Genomic DNA, 15,743 nt, shown 5'->3' on the forward strand with positions numbered 1-15,743 from the left:
ACTAGCATTGTCTCTTCGCGTTCCACCTTGTTGCATGTGGGCGATGATGCCGGCGGCTTTTGACTTGGTTCTTTGATGGTTGTCTCACCTCGTTGACATAGAAGGAGCTATGAAAGACAGCAGTGACAGCATTTTGCAATATCTAGGTGTTAATCCCGTAATCTCCAGTCGTTTGACCCGATGGTTCACCTTATAAGGATAGCAACTAGCACCGTCTCTTCTCTTGATCGTTTCACCTTATTTTTATGCCTTATTTCGATGGTTGTCAAGATAAGAGCTACGCAGTAACACATATTTTGCGATATTTGTATTTTTTATGCTTTTCGGCCTTATGGTTTGTCGGCCTTATGGTCTGTCTGCCTTATGGCTGTCGGCCTTATGGCATGTCGGCCTTTTGGCTGTCGGCCTTTTGTCCATGTCGGCCTTTTGTCCGTGTCGGCCTTTTGTCTTGTCGGCCTTTTGGATGTCGGCCTTTTGACCTACACCCAAATAAAAGATCTATTTATCGTTTTACGGTTAAAGGTCTAGATCTAATGGTTTTGAAAAAAATAAACCGGGAGTGATCTCCCCTAAACTTTCTCAAATATCTATATATATAATTCTCTTCTTGGAGACGCTAGAAAGCAAGTTGTAAGCGCGCTCCCTACCACCGCACCCCTACATGGTCTGGTGAGCTGTGGTTCACGCTAAATGTTTACATTCGTAGAGCCGGGTTTAGTGACAGCTATTAGGGGCAGATATTTAGTTTGAAACGATTGTAAACTTAGGGGAGGTAACTAAGAGGAGGCTGCTTTCACGGGGGGGGGGGGGGGGTGTAGGGTAGGGTAGGGGTTGGGGGAAAGGAGGGTGGGGGTAGTATCGTCCTTAACGACAAACTGATAGTGTTTTAAAGCAAATATTTTCAGTGGCAGCATTGGTACTGTCGAATTCACAAATTATGAATTACTGAAAAGTAGAAAATAAAACAACTAAATAGCGGCGTATGATATGCCGCGGGTCGGCTCGTTCTTATATAAAACAACAGGAGATGGGAACTCGAGATATAGTTATGATTTTTAATCCATTTTAAATACTTAAACTTTTTAAAATAGAATAGAATCTCATAGAAAAAAGAATTGCGCACCAAGCGAACGTCAAATAAAGATGTTTATAATAGTGCGCAATATTATTAGTACTTTATAAATTTACATGCGTTTTTTGAGAAATTGGAAATAGCATAAATTAGTACTTCCGGCAAACGGAAATTACTCAAGATTTGACAGAAGGTAGAGAATTAGATCTTTTACTTACATGTGAGATTTCATTTATCTATCTGAAATAGTACTCAAGTTATAGGCTTTTGAAAAATTCATAGTAGAAAAAGTACCACTTTCGGTTATCGGAAATCGCTCAAAAGTTGATAGGGATCTACGATTTTGATAAAATAATTATATATGAAATTTCATCAACCTAGCTGTAACGGTGCTCAAGTTATCGTGTTTACACACACAGACATACGGACAAGATTGCAAAATTATGTTTTTCCGTATCAGTGAGGTGTAAAACGTCGAGATTTGCAAAAATCTCGATTTTTTTTTTTTTTGCAAAATTACAAGACTTTCTATATACTTTCTATATACTTCGTATATACGAGAAAGAAAAAATTGAAACTAGATCTACATACCTATAAAATGTCACTAGTTTTATGCTAATGCTTAGATATCTAGAATGTTTGATAGAATAGCCTTAATATCTAATACTACTAGAATCTATATTTAGATCTAGATTAGAATCTACTATCTTAAAGAATATTTCAACCATCATTTAAAACCGAAAAGAAACAAATCACATTTCAAACATAAACTCATAAAAATGGTTGCCTGCACACAGCAAGCGAATAAAAAATTCAGTTACAATTATTTACGTGTGTAAGTTCATAACACGTACAACGCCATAGTATTTTAAAAAACCATTTTGGTCTGTAACAGTTTTTCTGTACTAGGCCATGCTAGGCTGTCGAGTTATTGCCCAATCTTCTGCAAGTACCAGGAGGTATTTTTAAAACCCTAGATAACTAACATTACACAGATCACGTTAAACAAGATTTTAATGCAGCCTTTTAAAAAAAAAACTTTTTAAGATTCAAAATAAATTATTTATTCATGCGCTTAGTGTATTTTTAAGTTAAAGATTTTTAATTTTTGCACTTTAGAAATGGCCAAAATTTGGCCTGAAATGCTTACAAAATGGCTAACAAACTTAACTAAATAAGCTTATGGTAGGGAACGTGTAACTCATGCTTTTAAAATAACGTATGTGATTTCATAATCTTTAAAGTTTCAACACAATGTCTTCTGGAGAAAATACGACGAATGGCCAGTTCTCTAACCAAAGATGGAACCATAATTCTGCGGCGGAAGGGAATACTAATAATTCTAGTCCAAGACCACCGAAAGTTATTACAGAAAGTCGAGTGCTAAGTTTAGTTAGAGAGCGTGATCAACAACAGCAACAACGTCAAAATTCAGAACCCCAGACAAAACCTGGTAATCAACTTATTATTATTAGCCTATGTAAAAAAAATATTATGGAATAACATTTCCATGTTACTAACAATTATTGCGGGAGGTCTAAGCCAGGTGATCTAGACATATGCCAATCTGGTAAAACTCCATTTTAGCGTATTTTATTCTCCACTTGTCGTTTACCTCCAGTCGAGCGTATTTTATTATAACAGCCGAAACACACCAAAACATTAGGAAAACACGATTTATATATTTGTATTGTATTTTTGTTTTAACAAATGAATTAAAACAACAAAGAGACTGACTGAATTGCTTTGTTTGTTGGTTACAAAAATAGAGATGCACACTTTGTACAAATAAGTGTTCCGATTTCAACTAAACTGAATAGAAGTATTAAAAGGCATAAGGGGTCGTCCATAAATGACGTCACACTCATAGAGGGGAGGGGGTTCCGTAATTTTGTGACGGTGTGTGATGAGGGGGAGGGTTCAGATTGTGCAACGTCACACTTTTGCATTGTAAAAAAGCAATGTTAGAAAACAAATTTTAGACGTTATTTCGCATTTTAGAAAACTGTTTTAATAAATTGTAATAGGAGTTGATTGAAATAATCTATTTTGACAAGATTTTAGAAAAATATCGATGTTTTAAAAAAAAATTTAACTGCAATTCAATTTTGTGTGTGTGGGGTGGAAGGTTGTAGGCTGAGGTGTGACGTCATTTTAGGGGGTCTGGGTTTTTTTGTGACGGAGGGGAGGGGGGAGGTAATAATCGTCAAGAAAGAAAAATAAAACCACTCGTGGTGTTTCCTATGTGAAAAAAATAAAATAAAGCACAACTGATTTACTTCGGATTCAAACTCTGAGCTTCTAGGTCACCTACTGCCTTGTTCTGTTTACTCTGCCACACCACGATGTATTGGTAATAAAATATTAGACATTTTGTATCAATAGACGGCTAAAAGGAAATAAATACTACTTCATTAATTGATATCGCTGTACGTAGTAACTACGTAAATTTACACACAATTCGTATATTTTTAACTAACACAACAGCAGTAACGAGGTTGTCCAAGTCTAAAAATAAAACATTGCCAGTAGGTCTAATTAGATCTAGCACAAAAAGGCACAGAATAAGCATTGTTTAAAATACAATACTTAGGCCTGATTAAAAACTACATATAATTTAATATAAATTATATAGACGGGTAGGCCACGAAGTATGTAGTATTTACAAGCTTAACGACCGGTCACGAACTATGTTCAATGAAACTAACAGTGCAGTCGGGCTACTTGCAGGGAAGAAAAAAAAATCAATATTCTAATAAAATTACTAATTCTTTAATACAATAATGATGTCCACAATTTTACATTTTCTGCTAATGCTACAACAGAATTATAATTAAAATACTAGACTTCACAGTTCATTCCGCAAAAAAAACAAAAAATTAGTTGTTGTTCATATCTCACCACTATCGCAACAAGGACGTAATGTTACTAAAAATAGCAGAGAAAAATTGTCACATGGTTACTCATGTGGGAATTGGATTTTGGAAAAAGTAAACTGCATTAATGTAATTAATCATGGTAAATATCTCAAATATATATTAAACTGTCTGGCGCTTTTGCCCGGTGGTCGGTCGTTTTTCGTTGCAGTTCATTTTTTCCTGAGAGTGCTCCACAAAAAATGCTTGTATTAATTAGAACTACATATCTCGCAAATTTTTCTGGCATTTTAAGGCATGGTATTCATTTTCTTAGCATCTCTCATTAAAATAATGATGAGATTTTGCGAGATTAGCAGTTTTCATTTGTCTTATATAGGACCCCCCCAAAAAAACTTAAAATACAAAAAAAAAAGGGACCGTGATGTTTCAGGGTCAGGTTCTGACTTCCGGTTTTGGTAACGAGACGAACTATTATAAGAGGCATTTAATATTAAAAATGTCTACGGCATGAAGCAATGTAGTCGAGGGAAGTGCGCAGCTGTCGTGCTGGAAGTTGCTGGTTTGAACCCATCAAATGCCTTCATACATTTGGCTGCTATTTTAATATTCATAACTTTGATTTTTTTCTGTTATTCATGAAAGGTTAAAAAAAATTCAAATTGTATAGGCTTACCTAGACCTATTCTAATAGCTATTTTTTCTAGTTAGTGACGTGATTGCAGGCATATTTGCTGAAAGAATAAAAATCACTAATGCTAGATTTTTGCTAAGAGAGGGGAAAAAAATATAAAATATGATGGAAATGGATCTATTAGGCCATATTCATCATATTGGCCTAACTGATTAAAACTAATTTAAAATGGGCATATTTCATTGACAGTTGAATAGCATTGTGCACTGCTAAAGGTAATGATGCATTATTATTAGGCCTAATTAAAACATTAGGACACTATCAAACCCTCGATAATTATTATATCTTTAGAGTGCATGGTTTACAAACGTAAAGCTTATTACTTTTTCTCATAAAAATACAACAGAATAAATAATAGCACTGCTAGCACTGTTTTCTTAAATATATCTTATTTTCAAGTCACTTTAAATGCTTTTGTTATTGTAAGAAATCATTGCATGAAATAATAGCCGTATTGGGGTTAAGTTGAAGTTGTTAAAATTGTTTATCAGGGGGCTTAACTAATATTAACTTTGTGTATCCCTATAATTGCCCTGTAATGTAAATAATGTATATGGACTGTCTGTGTCTCATTAACAAAATTATATTTTATCCTAATTTAACCTATACCATTGCAAAGTAGAGGCCATTTTCTGCAGTGCAGAAATGATCTCAAACTAAAACATTGGTTGGACGACTAAGAAAACTAGTTATTATAAATTTTTAGTTAAAAGTTACTACTGAAACTTAAAACTACTACCTTGGCTCAGCTTTTTTCATTTCACTTATTGTCCATGGAATTATTACCTAGAAAATGATACTTTTTATTTATTGTTAAACCTTAACAAAATTAATGTATCATTATTTTAACTTAACTATAAAGCTGACACCAAGTGGTTAGAAAGTATAATGAATATGAGCATGGCAAGTCAAATAGAGCCTTAAATATAAGTCTAGTGTAAGATTTTCGGTTGTTAGGTTAGGTTTCGGTTTACAATTTTTGCTTATATTGTGGTGTGGATCTTGATTTCGCTTATGATCGGTCTATATTTTGTTAATTAGTTGCTAGAAAGTCCCATTTTAAATCAGTAAAGAATTAATTGTATGATTTACAGATCTCTTCATCATCATAAAAAAAAAAACTAATTAAATAAATGTATGGTAAATGTCATGACCACAAACTTAAATGCTAATTAAATCCTCTAATTGTAAGTAAACTTAGTCAGCTATAGCTTTTGTTTCTTATTTTGCAGATTACTCTCAGCCACCACCATCAGCAAGTAATTTTGTGCCACCAGCTGCATATCCACAACCATTGACACTCCCTGAAATCAAAAGCCAAAAGCTATCTGCAGATGCTAAAGAATTTGTTCCTCGGGCACAGGTTTATTTTTCTTATGATTTTATGCATCTTGTTGAGCCTGCTAGTCAAGTCACTTGGTGTTGTTGCCAACAGAAATCTTTCTGTTTTACTTTTTATCACATAAATAAATTTCTGTTTTACTTTTTATCACATAAATAAATGCTCAGTGGCACAGACCAGTTTTTTTTTTTTGCTGACTTTAATAAGGGGCAAATAAATTTGTCAAATATTTTTTTTTTCCTGGCTTGAAATTATATTTAATATACTACTATAGGTAATTGAAGTAAAAGTTAAAAATAATTTGAACAAGAAGAAAAGTTGACAAGTTGATATAGAATTTGCACAATGTGTAATTTGAAAGCTGGAAGATGATTGAAGTTATGCTGGTAATTTTGGATTTAAAAAAAAGTGTACAACTGGAACAGTTTGGAACTTTTTTTTTCTTCCCATTTTTCTAGCCCGTTTATCAGTCGGAGCATTATGACAGCTCGCAGTATAACTCAGATGACTCCTATGGCTTGTCGGTTAGTGCTGAAGAATTTGTGCCTAGAGGCCCAGAAGAGTATAACTCTTTTGACCAATGTTATCAAGTATGTGTTCCAGTAGCCCATTTCTAAAGCCATATTTGTTTTTGTAAATAGGGAAAGAATTGGATTAAAAGTTTAAAATTTCAAAGTAAATCTCAGTGCATGTTTTAAGTAGCCATTCAGGTATAATGATAGATGCGTTCTAAGTTTGCTTTTGAACATTCATAAAGAAACAATGTAAATGGTTGCTGTAGAAGATAACTTACTGGAACCATATTTTTTAAACACATTTACAAAATTGTTATTTGTTCATCAGATTGCTAATTTAAGTTTCTATACTTTTTTTTTAGAATTACTCTTATGAAGTTGACAATACAAGCTATTACTTCAACCAAATGAACCTGCAAGACTCTGACTACTCTGAATATTCAACATATGACGCACCATCAGAAAGCACTGGTAACCCTATTTTAGATAGGTTTAACCACTCTTTGTATGTACTGAACATGCATCCAGGAAACATGGAAGATTACTTGCGCCCTGTGTGTGAAATGATTCAGCGCAATCCCCAATGTACAGACATTGTAAATGACATGGTTGAGAATTTGTTTAAGCAGGTTTGTTTTGAATTTATGTTGACTCAATTGTTAACAGAGTATACTTCACCTTGTTGACGATATTTTTAATACCAGTTTACAACCTGTAATATGTTAATACTTGTGCAGTAAGTGGTACATGTGAATCAGTTAAAATCTTTTAATAACTGGGAAATATATAAAAATTTACCAGTTGCATTATTTTGAGAATAATGAGCTTTCCAGGTTCCATCTTTTTATTACGAAATATTATTTCAGTTAAAAAAATATTGTGCACAATTTAAAAAAAATTATTTTTAAAATGAACTCTTATTTTTGTCACAATTTTTAACTACTAAATATCTTTAAAACTGTAATGTCTTCATTCCAGAGTATTCAAGAGCAAAACTTTCGCTATACTGGTGCAAGAATTTGTCAGTATCTCACCAGCAATTTAAAAAGCAATCCTTCATTTTCGGGATTTAATAAAATTTTTATGAAAAGGTTAGATCTTATTAAAATCATTTAGCTTGTTATTGCTAATTAAACTACGCTTGGAGCAATGAATTACCTCTTTTTATATATTATTTTTTTTCAGATGTCAGGCAGAGTATGCCAAACGTGCAGATTTTATTCAGGGCGGTCGTGAGGATCAGGATAGACTGAGAGGATTATCAATGTTCATGGCTGAAATTTTCCTAAATGTAGAAGTAAGAAAGAGTTGGTCTAATTAAAAAAGCTATTTAACTTTATTATTTTTTTTTTATTTATACATTTGCTTTACCTCATCAGCAAGTGTCCTATTTAGTTCAATCATTATCACATTAACAAGTGTTAGATTCCTATTTAGGAAACTTTAGTTAGTGCTAGGTTTTAATTTTTTGTTCAAAATTATAAAACTCCCGTCCATGCTCTTTTGTTTTGCTACAGTTTGTTATTCTCTTTGACAACTACACGTTTTTACTAAAAAAATTAGGTGGAAACTCCTGATGGCAGTCACCAGCCTCTTCAATTTCTTCCTGACATTCTAATGGACTTGATCCAGACTTTGCTTTCTAAACCCACTGAGCAGAATGTGAAATGTTCATGCCATATGCTGAAGGTAAATTTTGGTGTTGCCAAGTAGGGGCCTACCCAATCTATGTTTATAATCTCAGTTAATCATGGGTCTCTTAAAAATTTACAGGTAGCTTACATTTTTTTATATCGGTTGATATCTTTAGCATAGTCACAGTTTATAGCTAAATTTGATGTTTTTATCCAGTTAATAATTTATGTATTAATTACCAGTTGTCTGGAAGTCTGATGGATAATGTTGTAAAAAACAATCCAGTACAGTGTGGGAAATTTGTCAGCATTTTTGATAGTCTTAAGTCATTACAACAGAGTCCTGATTTACCTGAGTAAGTTATTAACTTGCAGTATTTTAACTAACGCAGTGTTAGAATATTTGGGTTGGGGTGGTTGAGTCTATAAAGCTCATGATTTCTTAACCAAAAAGTCTAAATTGAAACCCCGGACAGAAGAGGCTCGATAGCTGGGGACAGCAACTTTTCTAGGAGAGTCAACTCCAAATTCAACCAACAGCTGCCTTGTATTTTGTTATTGGTTGGACACAGGCTATTGAAGCAAGTCCAAAAAGAAAAGCAGGTTGAAATTGGAGCCAACTGCCTGTATGGCACAAAACAAGTTGATACTTAATACTTATTTGTGTTGGAGGGAATCCCTTCCAATATTAAGAATGAAGAAGAAATTCAAAACCTTTTTTAATACATGTTAAACATTATGACTAGTTATTGTTATGCTTTTAGGAATGTTAAACTGCTTATTGGAAGTGTCATAAAACTGAGAGATGGTGAATGGAACAGAACTTCATCTTCTCCACCAAAAAAAGCTTTTCAATTTACATCAGACACTAATAATTTACAGGTAAATGCACGAGTTATATTTAAAGTTAACCCACAGTTTTCTAATAGCATTAGGAGTTTTGAATATTTTCATGATATTAAGTTTACAAATACTTTTCTTTGTATATTAGGGCCTCGAGCCAGTTTTCTATAACCATGATGGCAGTATATGCAGTCGAAGAGAGGCAGGTTTACCTGATGAAGAAACAGAGGAAGGTGCATATGTCCTGAATGAAGAGGAAGAGGAAGCTTTCTTGCAGTGGCAAGCTGAACAAGATGGGTTAACAGGAGAGGCTGGACCATGGAATTACAATGATACTGGCTATGAATCTTATCAGCTGTAAGTTGTTTTTTTTTACCTAAAAAAATTAAAAATATAAATAGTTTTCTAAAATTAAAAACTTTTTAATGTGTTTTAGGAACGGGAATAAATGTTGAGTATAAAACTTTTTCTTTAAACTAATGCAGTTTGACATTGCCGGCAGTAAAAATAAATATAGCAAAGACAGCCTAAATAGTTTCAGAAATCTAAAAATATTTTTGTTTATATTTTCAATGTGCTCTTTGTATCCTCTTTTCTCAGTGTGAGTTTAAGATTTTATAGCTCTGTCTTTGATTTAACCACATAAAGTTCTGTCATTGCTGAAAGTGACCATCCTTTGCAGTTAATTTTCTGTAAAGAATTCTCATCTCGCAGCAGTTACTTTGTCTCTGTTCCCTTTGAGTATACTACATAGATTTTAATGTGTAGGATGATGCTTTATTTCAGTGATGATGTCAACGATGATGGAGGGATGGGGGATGAAGTGGAGGCTGCTTATGAAGAGTTTCTGCAGGAACAGAATTATATTCAGAGTTATCAGCCTCCCCCTCCTCCAAACCCACACATAATCCCACAGTCTCAGCCACCAATTATTCCTCATCAAATGCATCCCGGTTTCCCGGTAAATATAATAGGTGTAATTTTCTAATATAGATGAATGTTTAAAGAATTTTTCTACCGCCAATCAAGTTAATCAACTCAAATTTAAAAAATTTAAAGTTTTTCCAAATTAAAATTTCCAAGTCACTGATGTCTATTAAATAGCGCCATTAGTAAATTTTTTTAATATATCTTGCAATAACATTAATTTTAAAAATATAGTTCTATTTTAGTAATAGATGACATCTCATTTTACAGCCATTGCCAATGAATTACTATGGCATGCCACCCAATGCTCAGCCTATGCACCCACCAATGATGCAACCAAATCAGCTGCCTCCCAACCTGGATCAGCAACAACAACCATCTCAGTATCCTTACAACAACAGCAATGACCCTTATCATTACCACAGGTGATAAGCTCTGGGTTGCTCACACGCTGAAGCTGTTATCTAAAAAGCACTGCTCGTTTTTTTTCTCTTATGTTCTTGTGCTGGTATTATGTATTTCCATTTTGTTCTTCTTGTCTGTGTTCAAGTGCTATGCTTCAAAAGTTCATTAGTGCTCGCAGAACTATTGGAAATGGTTTATTTACCTTTCACAGGGTGTGCACAAAGCATAATTGTTTATTTGAATGGGGCGTACGTATTGTAGATTTGGAGGCGTACATAGTGCAGATATTGGGGGTTATAGACAGGTTGAAATGAACTAGTGCAGAGGTAATTGTTATAATTAGTTTTTTTTGTTTAACCAGACATGTATTTTTTTGTTTATATGGTTGCCTCTAGTCTGCAAGTTGAAAGCATTTTTTTCTGTAGATTGATATGTTCATTTATTTAGATTTAAAAGAAAATCAAAATCTTAAATAAGCTAAGCTTGTATGTCAGTAATCTGATCTAGATTTAATTTATAAATTGATAATTCAAATCCAGCTTTCTGTTTAAAAAAAAAACTTAAGATTATTTTTTTAGAGAAGTCATTGTTATAGTGCATGCAGATGCTATTTTATAATGTTGTGTGATGAAAAAATTAACACACTGTCATAAACTATGCTATTGTAAACTCAGGTTGTTAAGTAATGTATAGTTTACCAAACCAGATCTAAATTTATCAAAGTTGTTCTACTTACTGTGCCTATTAAGTTTTTAAAAATTTACCCTGATTTGGCTACAACTGAACAAGCAATATATAGTTTGATCTGGATTTTTTTTTTAGATTTAAAATGTGTAATTTGTTAAATTAATTTTAACAACCTGTATAGTTGATAAAAGTCTTGTTAATTTTAATTGTATTATAGGCTTGTATTTTATATGCTATTAATTTTTTATTATGAATGCCATATGTATCAGGAAAAGATGAATAATACTTAAGAAACTGCCATCATTCAGATAATTGTTTAGTCATTTTCACCCTCCCTATGCTTGCCCCCTGTGATATTATTTTTCCTCGCATTTATTTATATACCAAAATAAAACCAAACTGGCAGCTTATACACTTTTAAACTCTGATGTAATAATAAGCACAATAAAACAAGTCTCAGAGTTTAAGTTCACTGCTAAATTACTTTTGCATAATATATATATTTTTAGATATTATTTTAGCTCATTTATTCACCTTTTTTATTAAAATTAATCAAACGTAAATTCTGTTTCTTCTAAAAATTATTTATTAAAGCATGAACTTCTTACAAGAGGCTTGTCTTGTGGTGCTTATAATACAATTGAGATTATGTACACATATTTTGTTTAAAAAACATCTAATAAAGGACAAAAAAATACAAAAAATTTCATCATAAAAAAATAATAAAAATCATGAGAGAAAAATTAAAAAAAAAAGACAAAGAAATGAAAGAAGAAAAAAATAAATAAAATTACTGTAAAAAGTGTTACGTTTCTTGTATTGGAAATGTTTTAAAGATCTACATATGGGAGTCTGTAATTCATTTTCTTATATATTCTTTTTTTTTTTTGTAAGTTATAATTATTACGAATTCATTTTTATTGTTTAAAATTACGTTGGTTAATTCAGTGTGCTGCAATATTGTTATGTTTGTTGCTCCCCTCCCCCCAGTTCTTGATGCCTACAGGCTCTAGTGCACTATGGTTAAGAATGTTTAGAAACCTGGGTTTGATAAAAGAAGACTGACGTACTTGTAGGAATGTAAAGAAATTAAACTTTCTGTAACAAGCTGTGTAAAAGGTAAAAATGTTAATGTTGGGCATTAAATGGTGAAGTCTATGTTGTCCTCAGTCGTTATTTTTTTTCGTTTTGGTTTGTTATTTTGTCATGCTGTCCATGATTCCATAAATAAAAAAAAATAGTTATAGTTAGTTGTCATTTGTTTATGGAGAGTTAATTTTTTTAGGTTAAGCTTGTTTGCTTTGGTTTTTTAGGAGTCCTAAGGCATCGTTCGTCCATAAGCCTACCCAATGCAATGCATGGTCTCTTATACAAAGTGATGCAGAATATTTAAACTTAGTGTTAATTTTTAGCCATGTTAACTAAAAGAAGGGACAACACTCATGTTACTCCCAGATTTACGGGTAGCCTCCCTTGGTTTATAATCTATCAATGTATCATTTCGAACTTGGAGGTCGGTTGATTTTAAATAGGGCCACTGGAGAGTACTTGACTATACATAAATATAATGACAGACTGAATATGTACACGTTGTTCAGTTGAAGGGGGGGGGGATAAATAAAGGCTAAATGGGTTAATACTAACAGTTATTCTTTTTTGTTGAAATCTACAGTAGAATTCTCTGAAGTTCTGGTCTTTAATGTTAAAGCCATACCAGATTGTTGTTTCTGTTGATGAGATCTTTACACACATGGCTAGCGGTGTGTACAAGATTAGTGGGGGGGGGGGAGGATAAAAATTACATGTAGGATATTTGTTAAAACTCTTTCTTAATGCTACGTTTATTGGGGGGGGGGGGGGGGGTAATAGATCTGTGATGTAAGGGTGAAAATCGGTCACAAGGAAGTGACGTAATTCGAGCCTATTGATATTAGTATTTTTGGTACGGCCCTTGACTACCTTCTTGTAAGGCTAGTACAAATACTATGCTACTGATATAAACTAACTAGAACTTGTCTCACTACTAAAACCTTCACGGTAGTTCTAAACCTAACTTTAATGTGGCTCATCGATTAGCACTTGTATACTCCCTATGGTGGCTCATTTGGAAAAAAATAATATTCATTGGTTTTGATAAGCACTTAGCTTAAGAAAACATCACTTCGCCCTGTGATCAATAGAACAGGAGTTGAACACAGTCGGTCGCAAGAACACCCACTGGGAAGGAATTAAAAACAAATTATGCATTACAAGAAAAATAAAACGGCGTAAAATTTGTTATGACCCCGTTGAAGGTGAGTCCACCCATGGAAATATTTTCGTTAATAATGATTTAATATAATGATCGTGAACACATTTTTAATTAGTTACTTAAAAAACTTCGCACAGCCGATTATTTTCATTAACCAGAATACTGTAATGTGAAAGCGCAAAGGTTAATGATTAAAAAATATATCAGCCAATCAGCGGATAACCTTAACAAGAAATTCTATCTAAAAAATTGTTTTCATAAAAACTACATGTTGTATAGCTATGTAGTAGCCCAAGCACCAAATTTATAACCTAATGGTAAGAGAAAGTAGCTTTATTTGATTTAAATGTTTAACATCCTGAGTTATCTCATTTCATCAAATTTTAAATTGTAGGCTATCTAAAATTTCTAGACCTTAGACCTTTTCCTCTTTGTCATATTTATTTACCTTTATTTATCAGAACCTACTTTTTGAAAGTTAGCTGTCTTCTGTCAAGAGCTTGTTTAAAAAAAAAAAAAAAAAAACGCACTGAAGGTGAAAAAAAGTGCTCGCGAACTGCAGAAAGTCAGACTGGCAAGTCAGGACAGGCCACCTTGTTCTACCTCCACGGTGCAACCTGGCAAGTTCGAAGCCTTTTGATATCGCCTTTTGAAATTGTCATGCAGAAGGAAACCGGCATTATCTCGTTAGGCGAGTTCAATTGGAAAGGGTTGGAGGGTAACACATCACATCATCCATGCCCGTAGTTCGAACGATTTTTTTTTATAGGTGTTAGGGGGGATACAGTGTTAGAGCGCAATGATACAGTATTTTCATGTATAGAATCGAGAAACGGTAGGCTTGTTATGCTGGAAACGGAACTTGGAGGAAATTAGACATACCATATTTTGTGTTTGCTGTAAGAAGAAAAAAAAAAAGACAGAAATGTAATCTTAAAATATCACCCAAATAATTTTTTATTGGTCTATGCTAACAACGCCCTGTGGTATAGTGACGTCACATGCAAGGGGTGTGGGGGGTGGGGGTGGGGTAGAGGGATCTTTATCCTACACATAGACATAGCACATGAGTTTATTTTTGTGATACAATTTTATAGGTTTTAATTAACAAATGCACTGTGCTTAAAAATGAGCTTCCCACATTTTAGAAGTAATAGCAGATTTTTCTAGAACTTACGCCTTTGGAGATGAGGGCAGCCAAGTAAATTTAAAAATATAAGCTCTTTAGTTAAAGGAGAGAAACAACAATGTTATAATCCGTTGGAGGATTAAGTATGCGTGGAGCCTCTTGACTAAAATGATCATGTAGACCTTCTTTGTATACACACACACACACACACACACTCACACACACACATATATATATATGCAGTGGCGTAGCGAGGTCGGGTGTCACCCGGTGCGGAACTTAATGGTGTCACCCCTTCCCAGGGACAAACTTTCAATTTTCGATTTGCACCCCCCCCCCCCTCAAACTTTTGATTTGCACCTCTTAAAACACTATTTAATGGTCTCACCCGGTGCGAACCTAGGGGTTCGCACCCCCAGCCCCCCCCTCGCTACGCCTCTGTATATATGTATATATATATATGTATATAATATAGTCTCCTATGTTATGAATTTGTTTTTAGCTTTACTTTAACTTATTCAGAAAATAAATATGTTAATAATGCTCTTGTAAAACAGTTGGGGAAGAACGTATTTATTTGAAGTACACGTCTTTGCTAGTTGAGAACCACCGCAGATGTTAAATTTTCAGTTAGTTTATACAGGACAAGCCAGTCTAGAATAGGGCTGAGCCGCCGAGAGTAACCGTGAGTTATGACAACAGGGATTGTATTGGATGGAATACAGTGGTTCTGATTCTATGAGACAAAAAATACTAGAGCATCGATTTAATTAAAAAGTGTTCATTTTTGTTGCATTGTACGTGGCATAAATACACGACCGTGAAAGCGGTTTAGAGTAACAATCTGGGCTGGTAGACTGTAGTTAGTTGTTAGCTGGCCATTCGTTGGCTATTCGTAGTCAGAATAGCATTCCCCCGATCAAAATTAAAATATATATAGTAATATATACTTTACAGGTGTCCGTCCCCCCGTCCCCCCTCGGAAAATGTAGTCAATAGTGGGTAGAAACTAGACCTTCAAGACAAGTCTAAGGCGGAAGTCGTAGGTTTAAATCTGAATATGGTTTCTTCCTACCTGTTGGTTTTAAAATTATGTAAATGTAGCTTTAATTTGTATGGTTTTGGGTTAGCGATTTTATTGTTGTATGTTGGTGGTTTACCTATTATATGCAGTTTATAATACGGGGATTTAGCTGTTGTAGGTGGATTGTTCTATTGTTGTGTGTTGGTGATTTGCGTGTAGTATGTTGGCGATTTGTTGTATGTTGGTGATTTGGTGCATGTTTGTGATTTGACTGTTGTACGTTGGTGATTTGAACATATGTTGTATGCTGTTGATATGACTGATGCATGTTGGTGATCGAAATG

At 33.7% G+C, this 15,743-nt stretch overlaps 1 protein-coding gene across 1 annotated transcript; it reads left to right on the forward strand.

Annotated features, from left to right (window-relative positions):
* The first annotated feature begins 1,991 nt into the window (after positions 1-1,991).
* Positions 1,992-12,160, forward strand: LOC131955712 (polyadenylate-binding protein-interacting protein 1). Its single transcript, XM_059319935.1, has 13 exons — positions 1,992-2,031; positions 2,317-2,525; positions 5,875-6,005; positions 6,443-6,574; positions 6,862-7,128; positions 7,478-7,590; positions 7,685-7,796; positions 8,063-8,188; positions 8,377-8,489; positions 8,898-9,015; positions 9,125-9,333; positions 9,745-9,937; positions 10,174-12,160. Exons 2-13 carry the CDS (start codon positions 2,327-2,329, stop codon positions 10,330-10,332), a joined length of 1,872 nt encoding a protein of 623 aa, XP_059175918.1. The 5' UTR covers positions 1,992-2,031; positions 2,317-2,326; the 3' UTR covers positions 10,333-12,160.
* The last annotated feature ends 3,583 nt before the right edge of the window (positions 12,161-15,743 follow it).

The sequence above is a fragment of the Physella acuta genome, unplaced genomic scaffold (assembly GCF_028476545.2).
Source record: "Physella acuta isolate Inbredline_101_S28 unplaced genomic scaffold, ASM2847654v3 ptg001096l, whole genome shotgun sequence".
In the NCBI taxonomy this organism is placed as follows: Eukaryota; Metazoa; Mollusca; class Gastropoda; family Physidae; genus Physella; species Physella acuta.